We start from the raw sequence: 20,600 nt of genomic DNA, 5'->3' as shown, positions 1-20,600 counted from the left end.
AGAAAATTATTTTACAGAAAATTACTGAATCATTACCTGTGAAACGTCAGGGACGTTGCTGAATAAGTATACTGGACAGTAACAAACAGCATGTTATTGTAATGGGCGATCTCGCAATCGCTAGTTTGTTGGCTCTGCGCCGCCGTAGCGCAAAGATTTCTGCCTACATGGCTGCGAGACCCGCTCCTATGTAATTATAAATAACGAATTCTAAGGCAACGCATGATGATAAATAACATAGTTATGTATAATATAGTACATTTCTGACTGTATATCCCTGTAATTATTACACACTGTAGCTTTAAGACCTTACAATATCTTAATCTGCTTGTATTAATTTTTTACCATAACAAGCAATGCTGAAATGCTGAAATAATGCTGAAATCTGTCAACACATTTACTTGGCTTTTAAACAGCATCTTTAATCAGCAACTGCAAGTGCTCCTCCAAGTTCACAACCATTTATCTACATGTAGTCTTATTAATAATGTTCAAGTTAAATGAGATCTTGTTATACAGTCTTTTTGCACATATGATACACTTGGGATGAGATGATGTGTAAGAGTGTGGGGCAGAGGGCCTCCAAATTAAATTTTTCTTAGGTCCCCAATTTGGTCAGGGGCAGAACTGTGAGTGGTAAATTCCATTTTAACAAACACTTAGACCAATTTAGTTCTAGTCATTATAATAATTTAAAGAAATGACAGTTGCTACATATAATTTGGTAAGCAATAAAAAAGGCAGCTGACAGTAATGGAAGTATAACTTAACTTAAAAAAATTGATTAGCAAAATGTCCAAAATCCACTAATTACCTAGTTGCATTACAGAAAATGTATAATTGTATTAACAATATAATGATTTAAGGCCAATAATCAAGGTGAGTTTACCAGGAAACTGTGTATTAAAGAAATCCATCCATCCATTATTGTCCCAATTGAGGTCGCGAGGGGTGCTATCTCCAGTGTTGGGAAAGTTCTCTTTCTACGTGAACTAGTTCAAAGTTCAGTTCACACATTTTAAAATGAACTAGTTCAGTTCATAGTTCATAATTCAAAACCAAAAAATGAACTAGTTCATAGTTCTTTTTTTTTTTCATATATTGCTCAATTACACCATAGCCTACTGTAGAACCACAGACAGAAATTATTTTATCAGTTGTAACTCTGAAACTGTGCGTCAGATTTCATCTTCATATCCAGTTTTGAATCCTTATCCAACCAGGGTTTACATTAGCATTGAGGGGACAGCATTTCCCCATTGTTGCTTTAACGCTTTGTTGCTGTCCATTCACTTCACACTAGTAGCAGCTGCAGCTTTTTTTTTTCTGATTCTGATTCCTGGTTGTTGTGAAGGAAACGGTGCCCAGCTTGAAAGAGCTCCTGTGTGTCGCTGAATGTGTGCATTGATGACTGAAAGACATCTTTTGTCTCCATTTATCTGTTTACTACAGTGTGTTGATTTCATGTTAATGAGTATTTAAAGACATTTCAATTAGTGGGGGAAAAAATTGCAGGGGGGGAATATAAAAATATCAACTAACCATGCAGACCCTCATGCAGTACCTCCGTAGACCCCCTAGGGGTCGCGGATCCCCTGTTGAAGACCTCCGCTCAAGAAGATTTTACTAACACAAACTGAGGGACCAGGCTGAGGTAGAAATTTAAGGTTACTGAAGTGCAGATTTTTTTACTGAAAGCCGGCGGGCAAACTTGTTGCCATCATCCTCACCGACCACCTGGTCATAAAACTGTTTTAAGTGATCATACTGCTGCTTTGTCGCCTCCACGCTGCTGTGGCTTCAACACGGCATTTTGTTTTGATGACGCACGCGGCTGTAGGCTACGACACTGGTAGCTGGTGTTGCCAGATTGGGTGTTTTTCCCGCTACATATTAAGGCCTGTTTACGGTGTGATTTAGCCGGGGTTTCGCCTGGAGGACTCTATAGAAATCTGGCAACCTATTGAACGGAGCTGAACTGAGAGAGCGTGCCGTTCACAGACACCAGAATGAACGAGTTCACAAAAACGTTCATCAGGCAGTAATGCAGTACGTTCAGTTCACGTTCGCCCAAAATATGAACGAGTTCATGAACTTTCGTTCAATGAACGCGTTCAGGCACAACACTGGCTATCTCCAGCTGTCAATGGGCAAGAGGTGGGGTACAACCTTGGCAGGTCGCCAGTCCATTGCAGGGCAACACAAACAGGACAAAAAAACCATTCACGCACACCTAAGGAGAATCTAGAGAAGCCAATTGACATAATAGTCATGTTTTTGGAGTGTTGGTGGAAGCCGGAGTACCCGGAGAGAACACACGCATGCTCAGGGAGAACATGCAAACTCCATGCAGAAAGACCCCGGGCCGGGAATCGAACGCAGAACCTTCTTGCTCCAAGGCAGCAGTGCTACGACGGCGTACTTAGTGTATCGAAAGTTTAACACTCACCGCAAGTCTTCAGAGACACTGAAGTTAATGCCGTCTGGTAATTCTTGCCTGCAGTAGGGGCAGGATGTCTGTCCAGCATCCTGGCTTTTATTTATGCATGTCAAGCAAAATATGTGATGACATGGCAAACTCACTGGTTGATCTGGCTCTCTCGTACATATCAGACAGTGAACTCCAAACCTATGGAAAATAAAATAAAGTTAGCTAAATAGAATTGAAATTTTGTCTCCTTGAAAATATTTAAAATTGATATAATATATAATATAATATGTTAGGTTAACTGGCTTCTCTAAGTTGTCCTTAGGTGTGAGTGTGTGGGTGCCTGTCTAGCCCTCAGAGTGAGGACCATTTTTCCATTTTCACAACAAATTGAGGATCAGTTATTGCAAAATGAGGCAATCCTAATTTTTCAACGGTTAGTTTTAGGGCTGAGGTGTCGATTGTGTTAGGGTTAGGGTGAGGTATGCTTTAGGAATGGTTAGGTTTAGGGTTAGTTTTAGGGTTAGGGCATAGAAAGGGTTGAAAACGACGGAAAATCAGTGGAAGTCGATGGGGGTCAACACAAGCTGCTCTCTACAATGGCAGAACGAGTATGGGTGTGTATGTGTGGCTATGTGGTTGTGTGTATGGTTGTGTGTCTCTGTGTTGCCCTGTGACAGGCTATTGAACTGTCCAATTGTACCCTGCCTTTCGCCCTTTGAATGCCAGAAATAGGCACCAGACCATCCAACCCTGAGAGGATAAGTGGGAAAGGACGGATGGATAGACATAATATAATATATATTGCCGTTACCTAAAAAGCTGATCAACTGCTGCCTGTTTACAGGACCTCAAGTTTTCAATCACAGCTTCAAATGGTTTGGTGGATTTTACATCCGAATTTCCATCCAGAACCTTAAATGATTTAAAAAACAAAACAATAATAATCATTAGTATCTGCACATGTAAAGATTTTCATTTATTTGTTATCAATGGAAAAAACAAATGCTTAGGCATTTGCTAAAAACATTTTGAAGGAAAACAAATAATAGATCCAAGAACTAAAAGAAAGGAGTAAAATGCATTTCAAATTGCCAATGTTTGTCACAAATCATCTACTTACCCTTCTCAAGATTTGCAGATGTTTTAGAACCAATTCCTTAAGCTGAAGGTCTTCATTTTCGAAACCAAGCACCATGTGTTCCACAAAGAGTGAGAGAATGTGGATACGTTTCCAGCCATGACTAAAACATTACAAATATGGAAAATAATGTAAAACAGAGTATAACAGTTTCATTCATATATTGATATGAGATAAGCTTTTATTTGTGAAAAAACAAATTAAAAGTGTTAGGAATCCAGTTTGTGTGGGTTGTGTTTTTGTGTCTTCTCTCCCTCCACCACCAGGTGGCGCCCTGTGCTCGGTCCTCTCACACAGCTGTGGCTGGTTGATTAATCACTGAGGACTATTTGAGCTATTTGAGGACTATTTGTCACTACCTCGGCGCCAGAGTGTTTGCCAGTTTTAGGTACTCTAGCCAAGCTGAGTTTTGCTGAGTCTAACTGAGTCTTTGTTTTTTTTCCGCCTTAGCTTAACCTTGTTTTAGTCTTTGCCTTTTTGGCAGGAAGCCTTCCTGCAAGCTGGATGTTTGGCCTTCTCCCCCTGGAAGGATTGTTTGAGTCTCATACTGAGCAGGGGATAAACCTACACAAGCTCCGTTCAAGTCCTCCTGGATTCCAAAGTGACCGTCCGCTCAATAGCTCCTCTGGGTCCAACTTAGTCTATACCTCTCCGCCCTCCAACGAGAATCTACCTCTGGAGAAACCCACACTGACTTGATTCTGGGAGGAAAGTTTTCTCCACAAACGTGAGTTCCTGTTTTCTCTGTCTCTGTCAGATCGTCGTTTAAAGTTCCCACGGGTCCTTAACTAACCACTGGTACTTCCCTTCCGGCTCCAGTTCCGGTTAACCAGTTCACTGTGTTTTCTGACTCCAACCCCGTTGGTTTCATCAATAAACCTATTCAAACTTTTACCCTGGTTCTGAGTGGTTAACTGCATATGAGTCAGATCTCTTAAGAAAACCATGTCAAAAAGTAATGTTTTTTATACAACATAATGATGCAATAGAGAGAGCAGACAGTGCAGATAATGAATAATCAAACCAGAAGACCAAATCAAGATTGTTTAAATTCTCTCAGTAATCTGAGGGGGTGGGAACAAGGCTTTGCAGAAGGCCTCCAATATATTAGACTGAGCTGAAACAAACTCTTATAATGTTAAACCTTGTTCTAGAAATTTTGAAACCATGCAATAATTATCCTCAATTAATTGAATCAAGAAATAGCTTATTTTTATTTTTTCATTCAAAGTTTATTATTGACCATGGAAATCAGGTCCGTAGAAATAATTAGAAAAAATAATCAAGACATTTAAAAACAAGTGAAGGAGAATGTGTGTTTGATATCACACAAACATGAATACCAGTGAAGCCACATTTTTGAGGTAAATCTAACAGTTTGAATGTCTGTACAATTGAGAAAAGTGCGATCAAAGGCCTACACATAAATGTATAAATGAAATTCTGCATGTCTGCAGGACAGGAGCATACACCACAGTTCACAAACATTTTACTTGCACTGCTGTACCTTGGGCCCTTCAGAAGTATTCTCATAGAATTATTCTGGGCAACAGTCAGTCTCTGCAGGCAACTCTTTTTGTTCTTGCGTCACAAGGGGAAAGTATACAATTAAAGTATACAAGGGACATAAGCACATTAGCCTGCTGTACAGTTAACACCTCTGCCTCTGCATATCTTTGTCATCTGATAGACTACTTGTAACAAAACGTTCAGCATACTTAAGCTCATCAGTGGCTGGAAGAGCATGGCCTCATAAATAGAAATCAGGAAAATAATGATTTTTTCATCATCTTTTGTTTTTACAACCATGATGTAACTTTTGGCAGCATTGCACTTAATGTCAAATTCAGACCATACCTGCCACAGATATTTTCAGAATAGCTGCTGAAGGTATACACAGAGGAAGACCAGGTTATCTGCATACATTAGATGGTTACATATAATGTCACCAATAATACATCAAGTTCTACACTTACTTAGCTGTACAGACAGGTTGTCAGTGTACATATTAAAAAACACCTTGACAAACCCCACTGTTGACCCAAAAGGAGTCTGAGATAGTTACCCAACTTATCCTGCATGATCTGACACGAGTACATTACTATACGTAGGTATCCTCATTAAATGCCCAGGTTACCTTGCTTTAATTATTTCCTGAATAAAGATCACAGACTTAGGCCTTATTAGTCTCTGCCAAGAACTTTATTTTCAATTTTAACCAGATTTTGTTCCTTATCTTCTGCCAAAGAAGAATATTTGCCTTTAACATCCTTGAAATGGCTGGTTGCATCTAATCTAGACATGACCTCAGATTTTGTCCCATAAAGAGCATTGCAGGTATCCCAAGTTGTTGCAATAGCTGTGTTGCTTAAAGACAATGAGAAATTGTCAATTTTCTGTTGTAGTGGCTTTCCCTCTCACTCAGTGGCTTTTATTGACCTCTTGAAGGACTATATGAACCATTCGGCGTAAAGGTTTGCTGCAAGAGGACGAGAACCTGAAGGTATAAATCATAAACCACTGCTCCAAAGAAAACTCTGGCACTCTGACAGGCAGTACTACTTATGAGCTATTGTGGCAAATATGTGTGTACAAAGAGTGACTGAAGAGTACTACAATGACTATGATGCCTCCTGTTGCTTCTTTCACAGAAAACATGTCTGGCAAATTCAAGAGAGCACCAACCACAACTAGCAACATTTGGTCCAGAAAAGGTCCAGCATGTGTGCTACTGTACTTCAAACACATAGGATCTTCAAAACCACCATAATATTACACAATTAATTACAGAAATATATGAAGAGATATATTATATTGCCAATTGTATTTGCTCACCCATTCAAATTATTAGAATCAGCTGTTCCAATCACTGGATGGCCACAAGTGTATAAATCAAGCACCCAACCATGCATCTCATACCCTCGGTACGATGGAAACAACTTTTTTACAGTCCCACAGTGTAGCCTACTAAAAATGATCTGAAGGGTAACTTTTTAGTAAGGACACACTCCATTCTGTCCTACCAGATAGATCCACTAAACAAGACCTAACTGGCTGGTCCACTACTTTCTGACTTCACCCACCATTCTTTACAAGGTGGCAGGGAGACAGCAAAAACTAACCCCACAAATAAAGTTCAAGTACCTTCACACATACCTCTAACTACCTGAATGTCAGAAGGACAAAAATACCCTACTTGGTGCCTCTTGAGGGCTCCAATGTGCCTTTTTTTCCACAGAGCTATCTGGAGCAATACAATTCTGAGTTTGTCATTTTCTGAAACTAGGCTGCTAAGGACACGTGTGGAGTACTGTCCTTTAAAGCACTGTTGAGGGTTGCTTCGACTCGCTGTACTGAGTTTAAAGAACTATTGATAATTAATTAAAAACTGGTGTAACTGAATTATTTGAGTTGAAAAGATATATAATTGGAAGTGTGATTTTAAATAACTCAAGTTATAAACCTTTAAAAGTATTTTAATGGGTAATACAAAAATGATAATTGTATTTTAATCATATTGATACTAAATCTTGAAATTAGTTTTTGTCTTTCTTGTAATACCTAAATAATGACCAGTTTTATGGAGTCATTTTTCTGCCAAAACGTGTACAAAAATGCATGTTGCGCACACACACGCAGCTCAACTAACACCAGCACTTTTCAGTTGTTTTATTGTATGGCGTCCCCTGCTGTCGGTTAATCAGAATGACAATTCTCCATGTATCACGTGACTTTTGGCAGAAACTTACAGCGGAGTGTGTACTCTTCTCGTACACGAGGAGAGGCTGCTTCGTATGCGAGCAGAGATCGTTTTGAACTCGGGGACAATTTAGAAATTATATTCTAAGTGCAATGTTAGAGTCTGGTTTGTAAAACACATTTTTGTGTGTGTGAAACATTTATGGACAGTTTGAAAAAAGTTGTATTTGTGTGTGACATTAGATGAGAGTTTGTCACACAAGTTTCATTTGTGAACAATAAGATTTATTTGAGTGCAACATGTTTATTTGTGAGTGATAAAATTTGTTTGTGTGAAACATGCTTTATGCATTTGCAACAAGCTTTACGTTAATGCATTTTTGTACACAACGTTTTGGCAGAAAAATCACTCCATACAGTTTTAACCTAATTTTCTCATTAGAGGTGTACTGAGATATACCAAATCTTACAACTCCTGAATTCCTCTTTTGGCTGGGTGAACAGGGCCTCATAATATCCTATGCCCTTTAACAGAGTTTGATCAGGCAGAGATCCACTTAAAAGATAAATATTGAATAGAAATACAAAACACAATTTCTCTCTTCTGGTTGGGTAGGGTCCTGTGTGTCTCTGTGTTGCCCTGCAATGGACTGGCGACCTGTCCAGGGTGTACCCCGCCTCTCGCCCATTGACTGCTGGAGATAGGCACCAGCACCCCTCGCGACCCCACTGACAAGCGTGTCAGATAATGGATGGATGGTTGGGTAGGCCCCTGACTTTATAATTCACTCAGCCTATTGTTTTGCTAGTGTCACATTACAGCAAGGTATATTTTTGTTTTCTCTTTATGTCATTAAGTCTGACAAAAAAAAAAATGTTTGAGCAGGCACAAACTACATGTATAGATAACAATATACACAGAAAGAGAGTAAGTAAAATAACCCTTTTTGCTGATATTTGTGGAGGGGGAAAAAATCAATATAATAATTCCCTTTTACATATATACATTTATGAGTGCCAAGTTTTATTCATTCAGGTCTCAGAGATGCAGGACTACAAGGTGTCAAAGGGAGAGAAGTTGGCAGTCTGATTGGGTAGTGTTTGGGATAAAAATGATAATTCTCATAGCAAAGTAGACTGTTTCCTAGGATCTTTATTCACAACATTTTACTGTTTGCTCCAACTTTCTGTAATTATTTTGAGTAACGGTATCTTATATGATCTTTACAGCCTTTATGCAGGGTTTGAATTAGTGAGACAAACTTTGTCTAGCCAGCGAAGGGCTAGACATAATGCCATCTTTTTCACTTTTTCTTTGCAAAGAAAATTAAGTGCCGTGAGATTGAATTACCATCTATTTCCATTATTTAACTGGACTGAATAATTTAATACTGTTTTCCCAGTTCAAGGTTTATCAAAATGCAGGTTAACTATCAGAAGAATACCACACTATAGAGGAGAATCATACCTGACAGAACTGAGTTCTTCCTTAGATCTATCCCCATAATGACGGAGATTACGTTGTGAGAGAACTGTTTCCATAGACACTTGAAGTCTCTTCACCTGCCTCATCCATTTTCCACAGTGGGTGTCAGAATCTAAACTTTGAGATTCCAAGTACTCAACACATGCCTTTGCTGCACGGACATCCAAAATCTGGAGAACAAAAATCCATTAAGTGATTCAATATTTTCACAAATATAAAGTAATTATTTTTCATAGATTTACCCAATTATCTCATCACACAATTAACTTTCTAATCATCTGTTTGTGGGAAACACTCACTAATTTTCTGCATTTAGAAAAGCCAACAACAGAAAATGCATATCAGTCGGGTATTTTTTACATGCAATGTATGTCTTGTAATACATTAACATATTTAAACTTTTACGAATACGGGGTATCTTCTTGGCTTATGCTGGTGAAGATTCTCATCCAGGTCATAGACATTCCAAAAATAGTTAAAAAGAAACCACTGGACAATCATCCAGAAAGCTTTCTCAATTCAAAATACCTGGAGTAGTGTTCAGTTCCAGGCTTTATAGAGTAGCCCAGCAAAAGCCTTGTTATGGCTAAGCAGAGGAGATGGACTCAGGTTTCAGCTCTTGAAAACTGATAACCCAGTGCTAGAATTGACTCATTCCTACTATCACCTCAATCCTCATCGACATGCAGGTGGTCAAAACATTGCTCCTGTAAACCAGGCCAAAAACGACCCTAACGACACCCTTTACAGATGAATGGGACAGTATCGGGTTAATTTGCAGACCAACAATGACCTCAACAACTCCCTATTACAAAGTGGTGGACTTGTTTTCAGTTCAATGTGCATGTTTTCTAAACCATAACAAAGCTTTTGTTGGGCTAAAATATAGGCCTGAAACTGAACGCTAATGCAAACATTTTTAATTGAAAAAGCTTCCTGGATGGGAAGCAAAACGTCTTAAAACTTGGAGAACAAAGTCCACTGGTTTGTTTTTAACTTCTTTTTTGGTATTGTCTTACTGTAGCTTATTCATAAAGTTGTTGGTACCATTTCAGGACAGTTTCTGCTGTGCTGGTTTCTTCGTAATGGTAAAACTATTTCAGGTTGAAGAGAAATAATCCGTGAAAGGTTTTGAAGGCGGCTTCGGAAGAAATGGAAGGCAAAGTGAATATGGAGAAGTGTAGGCTTTTCTGTATGGGTTTTTTGTCTTCGCACTTCTTCAATACAGCTGGCCAGAGCCTGACTCAGGAGCTGAGGATCAAATGCAAAACAAAAGTGGAATTATAAAAGCTTGACTTAACTGCAATATAAGAAAATACCAACCTCTCCAAAGCCTGTAAAAAATGCATTTTAGTTTACTTACTTAGATTACAATCTTGGCATTTTGATTTTAACAATAATGTCAGTATAAAAAAATTGCATTTATTTATCTTATTCTTTATTATCTGAATCACTTAAAAATTGTATTAATTACTCCTTCACACAATGAACTAATTGGAACTAAGCCTGATCGGAACAATGGTGGTTTCAGAATATTGCCCATTAACATCTTGTAGGGACCTTTATTTAGCCTTACCTCTAATTCATCAACTGATGTCACTTTAATAGTCATGGAAACAAAGTCTTGCATGTATCTTCTGAAAAACTCCTTCCAAATGATGTGTTTAAAAACAACTTGTGGAAATAGTGGAATGATTGATCTAAAAGAAAAAAGACACTTATATGTTAAGGGTTGGACTAACAATGCATGTTTTATGTTGAAAAGAACAACACATACATTTAAAAGTATATTTCTGTAAAGTTGATTTACCATGTTTAAATGACTGCATCATGAGCTCATCTAGGAAGTCTTTGATACACCAGCTAAAGGGCATCTGGCAGTGCATAATGTTTCCACCTATGACGTGGCTTTGTACTATTAGCTTACTGAAAGTCAGAAAAACAAGAAGATTTATATGAAAAAAAAACTCACTCAGTTAGTAATTAATTTATATATTTCCAGGGTCAAAAACTGTTTAAAAGTGAAGGTTTAAACATTAAATTTTAATGGTTATTTTTTAGTAATCTGGGAACAGAAAATATAAAACATCTTGAATTATCAGAATTCCAGGCAAACTAAAAAAGTCAGCCAAGTTTTTATAGATTTATCATTTGGCAGGGTGAGGTAAATTTGTTTATTACGCACCATTTATAAGCAAGGATATACGCTGTAATTGGCCTTGCAGGACATCAAATAGAAGGCAGAAAGAAAATAATGCATTTTTATTAATTCCTATTAAGTAAGCAAACCATTTAAGTATGAAAATACAAAACATGCAAAAGTACATTGCATAATGATAACATGATCAGTGTCAAGCAAGGTAATATCTCTGAAGCAAGATTAAAGAAAGTTCAGCTCCTTTTACAAAATACTTCAAGGTGCCTTTTTTAAGGCTGCCTCTCTTTGATGAAACAAGCAATGCTGCAACTGGCTCAAATCAGCCCAGCTCTAATTAACGGAGTGAGATAGAACAGGGCCTACAATGTATGGATTTACATTAGTACATTTGAGTGGGAGTAATGGCCTAGTGGTTAGAGCAGTGTGCTTGTGCTCTGAGAAGGTTGCAAGTAACCGGTTTGATCCCTAAGCCTCCACTCTGAGCAAAACTCGTCACCCAAGACTGCTCCCCGGAGGCCACACGATGGCAGCAGAGAGTGCATTTCCCCATTGTAGGATAGTAAGGGATTTAAACTTTTAGGTTCCAGGGAGTTGATGTAGTGATGGGCTATAATTCGAACGACCTACTGTAGGATTTCAAAGTGTCCATAAATGACTTAAAATGAGAATAGGTCAAATGTGAGAAATAAAATCCTAGTTTTAAACTGTTGCTTGTCAAACAAAAAAGCATTAAACTGAGTTTAGCACAAAGAACTGTGCAGATACTTTTAACACAGATTTTTATGGGGTGTGCTGACATCAGTACATCACAACATCATCTACTATCCTGTACTTCTAGATTTACTATTAATTTAACTGTAACCAATTATGATTTATCCTAGAGGAAGCTTTGTCTTTTTGGGTTTGGTATGGAAATATTTTGTGAAAGAAGTTTAGAAAAATAGTGAAAAAGTTAAATAAACAACAGCTTTAATTATGCATAAACAGCAGAGGAAAAACAACAAACAAACACTAATGCCTTCTAGGAGCCTGAAAAGATACACTCAATTCCTAGAAAGCACTGAAAAGAGACATTATCTACCGAAAACAGATACTTACTTAATCTCCTTTACAAAGGGCACTTTGAGTATTTCTTTGTTGCCAAAAATCTCAAACCACAGCTTGTAAATGTCATCCTCTTCATCCACAAGGAGGTCTAAATTGCAATCTCTATCAATGACTGAAACCAAGTTGGCTAGAAGTGGGGTCACAACAGCTTGGACTTTCCTCCATAGAGTGTGTCTATAAAAAAGAATCATGTCAAAATACATCTACTTAAACTCTATAAAAGATTAGAAATATTTCTAAATGTACACTGTGTGCAGAACTATTAGGCAAGTTGTATTTTTGAGGATTATTTTTATTATTGGGTCACAGTTGTGTTTTCAATCAACCCAAAAGACTCCTTAATATCAAAGTTTTATATTTTTGGAAGTTGATGTGTTTTTCTTTATATTCGGCCATTTTATAAGGATGTCTGTGTGTGCAGGTAAATATTACTGTGCAGAATTATTAGGCAACGTAAACAAAACAAACAAACAAAAAAAAAAAAAAAAAATATATATATATCCATCCATAGATTCTGTCAGTGTCTTGATCTGTTTGTGATCCACATTGCATGCAGCAGCCACCACAGTCTCCCAGACACTGTTCAGAGAGGTGTACTGTTTTCCCTCCCTGTAGATCTCACATTTCATGAAGGACCAAAGGTTCTCGATGGGGTTTAGATCAGGTGAACAAGAGGGCCATGTCATTATTTTTTTCCTTTTAGACTTTTTTTGACCAGCCATGCTGTGGTGTATTTTGATGCGTGTGATGGAGCATTGACCTGCATGAATATCGTGTTTTTCTTGAATGATGGCGACTTCTTGTGCCATTGTTTGAAGAAGACCTACTGCCAGAAACTGGCAGTAGGTCTGGGAGTTGATGTTGACTCCATCATCAACCCAAAAAGGTCCCACAAGATCATCTTTGATGATACCAGCCCATACCAGTGCCCCACCTCTACCTTGCTGGCGTCTGAGTTGATAAGGAACTTGCTGCCCTATACTGATCCAGCCTGGTGCCCATCCCTCTGGGCCATCAAGACTCACTCTCATTTCATTAGACCAAAACACCTTGGAGAAATCAGTCTTCAGATATTTCTTGGCCCAATCTTGATGTTTTGTCTTGTGTGTCTTGTTCAAAGGTGGCCTTTTTTCGGCTTTCCTTACCTTGGCCAGGTCCCTGAGTATTGAGCACCTTGTGCCTCTCGGCACTCTAGAGATGTTGCAGCTCTGAAATATGGCACAAATGGTGGCTAATGGCTTCCTGACAGCTTTAAGCTTGCTCCTTCTCAATTCATGGGGAATTATTTTGAGATCTCTTTTTTCAACACACTTCTTGCGCCCCTGGTGGCTATTTGCCATGAACCGCTTGATTGTGCGATGATCCCGCTTCAAAAGCTTGGCAATTTCCAAACCGCTGCACCCCTCTGAAAGACATCTGATGATTTCTGACTTTTCAGTCTGTCAAAACTCTTTTCTGACCCATTTTGCCAAAGGAAAGTAAGTTGCCTTATAATTAAGCGCACCTTATATAGGGTGTAGATGTCATCAGGTCATACCCCATCTCATTACAGAGATGCACACCACCTGATTTACTTAATTGGAGTAGGACAACATGTATGAAAAGGATGATGTGGTCGAAATACTCATTAGCCTAATAATTCTGCACACAGTGTAAAATGCCACTGCGAACCAAATCTGCAACTGACCAGTTACCTATTGACTCCTTCATAGGAGTCTCCAAAACAGCTGTAATTAAAGAAAGCGATAGCACTAAAGAAAAGCTTACACAAATGTTCCTCCTTCTTGAAGAGCATTGATATTAGAAGCTTGACTAAAGACCCAATTTTTTGGGTTGGGAATGGTAGCCTCATACTCTTCTAACAATGAGTGAAGATGCTTTCTCACAAGATTTGCAAAGGCACCAAAAAAAAAAAAAAAAAAAAAAAAAAGTTTATCTCACACTTTAGACTACCATAAATGCAAGCTTTGTGTTTTGATACAATGGGGGCATTATTTTGGCTATTGGCTGGTGTTTCTATTCTTATTGTTTACACATTAAAGTATCTAATAGGTTGTTGTTGCTGTTCAATATGATAACATACATCAACCCTTGTAAAAGAAATGTTAACACTTGTTTGGACTTTCGAGCTAAATAAAGGTATAGTTGATAACAATTTAAGTAGTACCACAAAACAGACTCAGAAACTTTCCATGAATTCAATACCTTTAAACTAGACAAGGCTGTTTAGTAACAAACAAACATTACTAAATAGTTAATGATGGAGTGGCCAACAGATAAAAAGGAATACAAAAATTATTAACTCCAAAGCAATTTCTTACTCTTTTCCAGAAGTGTTAGGAGGTTCGCAACTCTCCTTGTGCTGAGTTCTCCACTGTCAACAACATCTTGAAGCATGCCCACTGCAGTCTGAACACAGCTCCTGACTAGATCTGTTGTATCGAAAACATCTTCCAAAACCTTAATAAAAATAGTTTAAATAGGTGATATATATTTTTATTTGGTGGATTTCGGGTATTCAAAAATATAGTTTTTGTTTTGATATTGATACAAAATAAAGATAAAAACAACAAAATAAATTATTTTAGGTACCTTGAAATATTTACTAGCAATGTACTTTGAATTTAGCAATAATAATTCAAATACTTTATGTCTTTATGAGTTTGTAATTTTGCGTCAAAATGTTGGTATTACTCACTACTGACACTCCTGGTAAACAACAGTACAACCAAAATTCCTTGCTGCCATTTACTTGTCTTTTTCTAAAAATCTAACCTATACCAAATTATTTAACATTTATTTAATATCTAAATGGACTTTAAGCTTGACCCTGATCTCCAAGGTTTGTATATGAAGGTAGAATGTTACTTACAGTAAAACTGTCATTTTGAGGCTCCTCAACATTATCTTGACTCTGAATGGCTTGATGAAAGAGAAAAAGTGTTTTGTTTTTTTTCAAATAAAATGACATGTATAATACTTTGATAAATAATACCAATTTAAAATTACCCTTTGGTGGATCCTTAAAGAGATCACTAATGTGAAGATTTTTCAAGGAATGGACATCAGAAACAAACTCCTTTGATCTTCTGAGATCATCAATGTGAACAGACCTCCAAGGACCTAACGTAAATGTCATATTATTTATATATTTAAAGTGTTAATTTCTTTTAAATATTTTTGAATTGTAATACCCTCAAATGCAATGTAGAAAATATGTTTTGAAATATTCTATTATTAATAGAAGTAACAATGGTAATTGTTTTAGACATTGTTTTAAAAATGTTTAAGCAGATTTAGCATTAAAACTATTTTACAGCTGTCTGTGTCGCACAACTAACCGCCTTGAAATCCGATATATGAGGTGCCTCCTTGTTGCCGAGGGAGTTTTGTGACAAAGTACACAAATGTCTTTCTATCATCTGTTGTGAGGCACTTGTTAATTTCATTTATGCAGGAGTACCTGAGAAGTGCAAAGGAGTTTATTACATATATAAAAAGAAAGCAAAATCTATGATTAATCATAAAGTCTAAAAAGAAGGTCAATGTGGGATAATCTTTGCTCACTTGGCTGAGGAGAGAATATTTCTTTGTTGGAGGTCATCATCAAACTCATTTTGGACAATCAGCACTCTTTTCACGTCTGTTGAGTCAAGAAATTTCCTAATGCCAAGAAATAGTATATTATATAAAATACATTATCGGTCCCTGGAAACGATCAAGTATAAAAAGGCCATGGGCCTCATTTGATCCCTTTAATTAAAATGAGTATTTCAGAAGATAAGTATCTTTGTTATATACACACCTGACTGATTTGAGAAAGGAGTACTCTGTGTCAAATTGCAGTAGAAATAACATCTTGACAGTGTCACATCTGATCTCATTTTTCAGTTGTTCAACATCAGCTGATGTAAGTAGCCGGGAAAATGTTGTCACCTAAGATAAAATAATAATATAACTAATTTTAGTGTGTTGAAATTATGTTAAACCATTAAAATACACAATTTAATCAAATATCACAAAAAAATTAACTTAAATCTCAGGGTGCATTCAAACCTAACCTGAGTTCAACTTAAAAGGCTGAGGAAAAACAGAGAATACAAGATACAAATACAACAAGAAAAGCAAATCGAATCCATTCTATACAGTTTACAAGGTTGTAATGCACTAGGCCACTTCTTTAGATTTTATTAAATGGAAAAAAAAAAACACTTTACCTCAGTGAATGATGCTTGTGAGTGTTCAGACTGTTTTATGTGATATTTGATGTAGTCTCCCAGAGATCTGTGCTTATCCTCTTTGACATACTCCTTCATCCAATGGTCTCTCTCGCCATCACAGAGTATAGATTTGTCCAACCGGACAACTGAGTCTGGTGTTGCACACTTAAGCATAACAGCCTTGGCTTTTTCCAGAATGTCTTGATCATCTGTGCCAATACCTTTATTCTCAGCCACTTGATGGACCACAGAGGAGGGTGTGTCTGAATGGTAGCCAATGAAAACTTCTCTAGGAAGATACTTGCTTGAATAGTATAGATTCTCCATTAAGATGAAATTGTTAACCCATTCCTGTAATTGATTGACAATATCCTGCTGTTCCATTGTGAGGACAGTGTTTATGTCTAGACAGTGTTTCTCCAACCTGTTGATGAGTGGGATTGGAAACTGCTCATATACCACTTCTTTTTCTTCAATGACAATGAGCCTGAAATTTGGGTGAACTCTGCATTTCACACGATGTGTTCCTAATCCAAGATCAACATACTTCTGACCCCCTAGAGTCACATAGTATTGGTTGAGTGCATCATACAGACTTTCATACAGATTCTGTAGGTTAAGGAGCACAACTGTCTTTCCAGTCTCCATGCACATTTTGACACGATTGATGTTCCTACAAATCTGCATGTACTCCTGGTCCTTTGAGAAGCTGGATCCAAAAATGATCTCTGGATGGATATGATGAGAAGAGAATATTTGTTGCAGAATCTGAAGTGCTGCATAGTTCTTGGTTAGGATTAACAAGTATCGATTTTCCTCCATTTTGCAAGATGGGAGAACACTTTGTTTTATCATTTCGGTGGTGCTGGTGTTGGTATTGGAAAGGTCCAGACAGAATACGTTTGAGAAAATGTCAATCACTTTAACATCATCTTTTCCACTAAAGTTTCTTAGAACTGCTCCAGCGATTTCATCAGTAGTTGGGCTCTCATTTGAGATTTTAGTGATTAAAAATATCATTTTTATCAAACTGTAAAAGTCCCTTAGACCAAAGAAGCCTTTGCCCTCTTTGCGTGCTATCTCATATGCTTTTGCAAATGGTTCAAAAAGATGTTTTATCTTCTGAAGAATGTTTTTTTCAGATGCACAGATTCCTTCAGCACTTTTAATAAGTTCTTTCTCACTTAAATCTCCCCGTGACACAAAAATCCCACGATTCATTTTGGCAGGATCCAGTGCCCAGTTGGAAATTCCAATGAAACCAACCCTCTGATGAGGCTGTGGCTTTTCATCAACACATCCCTCTTCTAGTAATGGATGCAGTGTTTTCAATGGCATTTTCGGGGAATCCTCAGCTAATCCTATCTCATCAAGAACAACTACTGAGGTGTATTCATCCAGATTTTTGCTCTCTTGAAACCGGGCGCACTGTTTGAATGTGCGAATGATTCCTTCAGGAGTTGAATGGGGACTGCACTGGAAAGACACTAGATGTATCTGCTTAAGTCTCTTAAACAGGTCAGAGTGTGCTGTAGGGCCTTGCATAGCATCTGCAATCAGGGTTTTAGACAGGGATTTAGAGCTCCCTGGTTTCCCAACAATAAACAAGGGAATTCTTAGCTCAATGCAAACTACCATCATAAAGAAGTTCTCTCTCAAAGCTTCATTTCTGGCTATTGTCTTACCCAGGGGTACCCCACTTAGTAGAAGTTCTTGCATGAGATGAATTTCCTGCTGTATTCTTTGTGGTTTGTACTCTCTTGTAAGTAGTTCACTAATAGCTTTCTGATACTGTCCTTTACTCTCGAGGCAAGACTGATAGCATACTCCGGTTGCCATCAAGAGTGACCAGACAACTCTGTCACTAGCAGGGGAAAAATGTGGTATTTCTCTCATTTTATTTTTTTGTTGCAGTGACGTAAGATGATTTTTAAACATAGAGTGATTCTTGTGGAACCACACAAAAACTTGCATGCAACGTTCAACATCTCTCAGACTGACAAAACTACATTCATCGTTCTTCTCCCTCATGAACTGTTGTGATAATGAGCACACATTAGATATCATTGGAATGTGCCGTTCCTCAATCAAGTTGGCTTCTGCCTGCCTTTGAACAATTTGTTTGATATACATTTTTTCAGCTAAATCACTGAGTTGCCCAAAATCCCAAACAAGTGGAATCAAGCTAGGTGGTAACACATGGACACGATACACAAGCTGGCGAAGAGGAATGGAGCCCAGTTTTTCTTGTGTTTCCTGAGCATGGACCCTGTAGCCCAATCCAGAGGCCTCTAGCCTTTCAATCATTTCAGCTGTATGTTTTTTGTATGGGTTGCATGCAGCAATAATCTGCAGCCCTGTTTGAGTTTCTAGGCTTTTTCCTTGAACGGAGTGATCACAGATAATCTCTTTGATGCTGGTGATGGCTTCTGTTGTGTTTGCTTCGTCAAAGAAAAGAACAGAGTTGAATTTATGATTTTCTTTGTTTGACTTTGCTAGACCTTCTGCTTCAACCACTTTATCATAAATCATTTTACATGTTGTTCCTCCATGAACCTTGACGAGTTTCATGTTCTCTGCTGGAGCGCCACACCTTTGCAGTTCACACATAAACTTTATAAGTCTTGTCTTTCCACATCCGGTCTCACCCATTATTATGACTGGGATACCACACCTAAATCGCATGTGAATTGCCATCATTTTGAGGATGTTGTCTGTTGTCAGTTCATAGGTTTCATCAGGATCTGTTGGACATTTGATTCCAAGAACACGGCACAGATGTTCAATCTTTTCAGCTCTAGGGAGCTGATCAAAATCTACGTTAAAGGGGACTCTTTGATGTTTTAGCCCCCTGTAAAGATTTTGAGTCATGATGTTTTCTTTAATTACTTTTCCTGTTGAGGGATTTATGGCATCAACTGTATTTTGGATATTGATCCTCAGATGAAAGCCTATGAAGGTCATTGATGTATGGTCATCATTAAAAAAGATGTACGGGTGAGGTTCAGATTCCCATCTTTTCCGAATAAGGAATGGAGCTAAGTCTTTTTCATTTACTCCTGTTAAGTCAGCTTGTTTTCTTCCAAGGCTCTCATCAGAGATGCATAAGGATGGGGTTGCAAAGTCTTTGGACATTAAGATCATAAACTCAATTACAAAGTTTTTGAACCCTTGAAGGGTGTCTCCAACAAACTCAGCATTACAGAACACTGAATTTTCACAGTCTTGCAACTGAAGATTAAGAAACCAAACAAAATTGCGAAGCTCTGCCCAGGATGGATCCGGTACACCACAGTAGAATAAGAATATTTGAAGACAATTTGAATGAGTCCCTTCCGTACCCTTATAAGAGAAGTTGTCAAGATTCTCATTATTGTGAAAACGTTTGAGGTACTGGTATGGTCTCTGAAAAGCTTCATTCTGGAAACACTCATCATCCATAAGTGGGTCATCATTTTCAGTGGAAAGATTTTCCTTCCTCTGCATTTCCAAAGCCATGACCTCTTTGGGAGGTCGACAAAACACGTTTGGGAAAACATCAGGGAATGCAAAGTTTCCCTTTTGACCCTAAAGGTACAGAAACATAATGATTTACACCAATACAAAAGCTTTCATGCAGTGCATCACATCACGTTATATAAATTAAACTTCTCTTTTAAAAGCTAACTGTTCAAAGTACAGCAGTTATTTGTACTATATGCAGTGTAAAAAATACAATATTTTCTGCAAAAAAATTCTCGATTTCTAAAAGAAAGCAAATGAAACTAATTGTTAATGACCACAAATATTTTTGTTCTGAAAAATACTACGTTTTTTTTTTCTATATTCCACAATAAAAAAAAATAAAAAATTAAAGCCGCAAGTAGGATTGGGCGGCCCTCAAAGCGCAGCGCCACTTGGCCTATTGCGACCGCACGTTACCTTTTGATTTACTACCAAATGACCAATTTTGACTCTTGGCCATGCCTACGTGCTTTGATGTAGAAAACTTCCTTTAATAACTTTTGATCCCCAATGCCTAAGGATAATATACAGGGAATCTGCAGTATGTAACTCAAAACCTATAGGAGGAGTTTGTTTAAATATAGATGCTATAATGTGCAAATTCACAGTGAAGATTTGAACTTCAATCCAAAAAATGCCAAATTCCTGTGGGGTTCGGACCATGGCTCCAAGAGAGTTTTTCATAGGGTGTTGGTGGGTTACACGTGTGCCAAGTTTCATAATTCTCAGTATTTGCATGGCTCGGGGCTTGTTGTTTTAGTCTCTCTAGGGCAGGGGTAACCAATTAAAAATCAGCGAGGTCCAAAATAAAAAAAATCAACAACCAGTAAAAATCCGGAGGCATTTTTAATTATAAA

The 20,600-nt window shown here is 37.7% G+C and overlaps 1 protein-coding gene across 1 annotated transcript in view; it reads right to left on the bottom strand.

Annotated features, from left to right (window-relative positions):
* Positions 1 to 20,600, bottom strand: part of LOC107098033 (E3 ubiquitin-protein ligase RNF213-like) — a 50,853-nt gene that overhangs the window by 1,414 nt on the left and 28,839 nt on the right. Inside the window, 17 exon segments of the mRNA XM_015395459.1 lie at positions 2,450 to 2,629; positions 3,243 to 3,343; positions 3,552 to 3,672; positions 8,737 to 8,924; positions 9,802 to 10,005; positions 10,331 to 10,404; positions 10,407 to 10,454; positions 10,565 to 10,680; positions 12,011 to 12,193; positions 13,787 to 13,922; positions 14,341 to 14,479; positions 14,892 to 14,941; positions 15,029 to 15,142; positions 15,361 to 15,482; positions 15,587 to 15,682; positions 15,825 to 15,955; positions 16,237 to 19,806. Of these exon segments, the coding sequence (XP_015250945.1) occupies positions 2,450 to 2,629; positions 3,243 to 3,343; positions 3,552 to 3,672; positions 8,737 to 8,924; positions 9,802 to 10,005; positions 10,331 to 10,404; positions 10,407 to 10,454; positions 10,565 to 10,680; positions 12,011 to 12,193; positions 13,787 to 13,922; positions 14,341 to 14,479; positions 14,892 to 14,941; positions 15,029 to 15,142; positions 15,361 to 15,482; positions 15,587 to 15,682; positions 15,825 to 15,955; positions 16,237 to 19,806 (5,573 nt within the window).

Source organism: Cyprinodon variegatus, unplaced genomic scaffold (genome assembly GCF_000732505.1).
Source record: "Cyprinodon variegatus isolate N-32 unplaced genomic scaffold, C_variegatus-1.0 Scaffold742, whole genome shotgun sequence".
NCBI classification, from domain to species: Eukaryota; Metazoa; Chordata; class Actinopteri; order Cyprinodontiformes; family Cyprinodontidae; genus Cyprinodon; species Cyprinodon variegatus.
The sequence above is the reverse complement of the archived record's forward strand: the minus strand, read 5'-3'. Positions and strand labels throughout refer to the sequence as shown.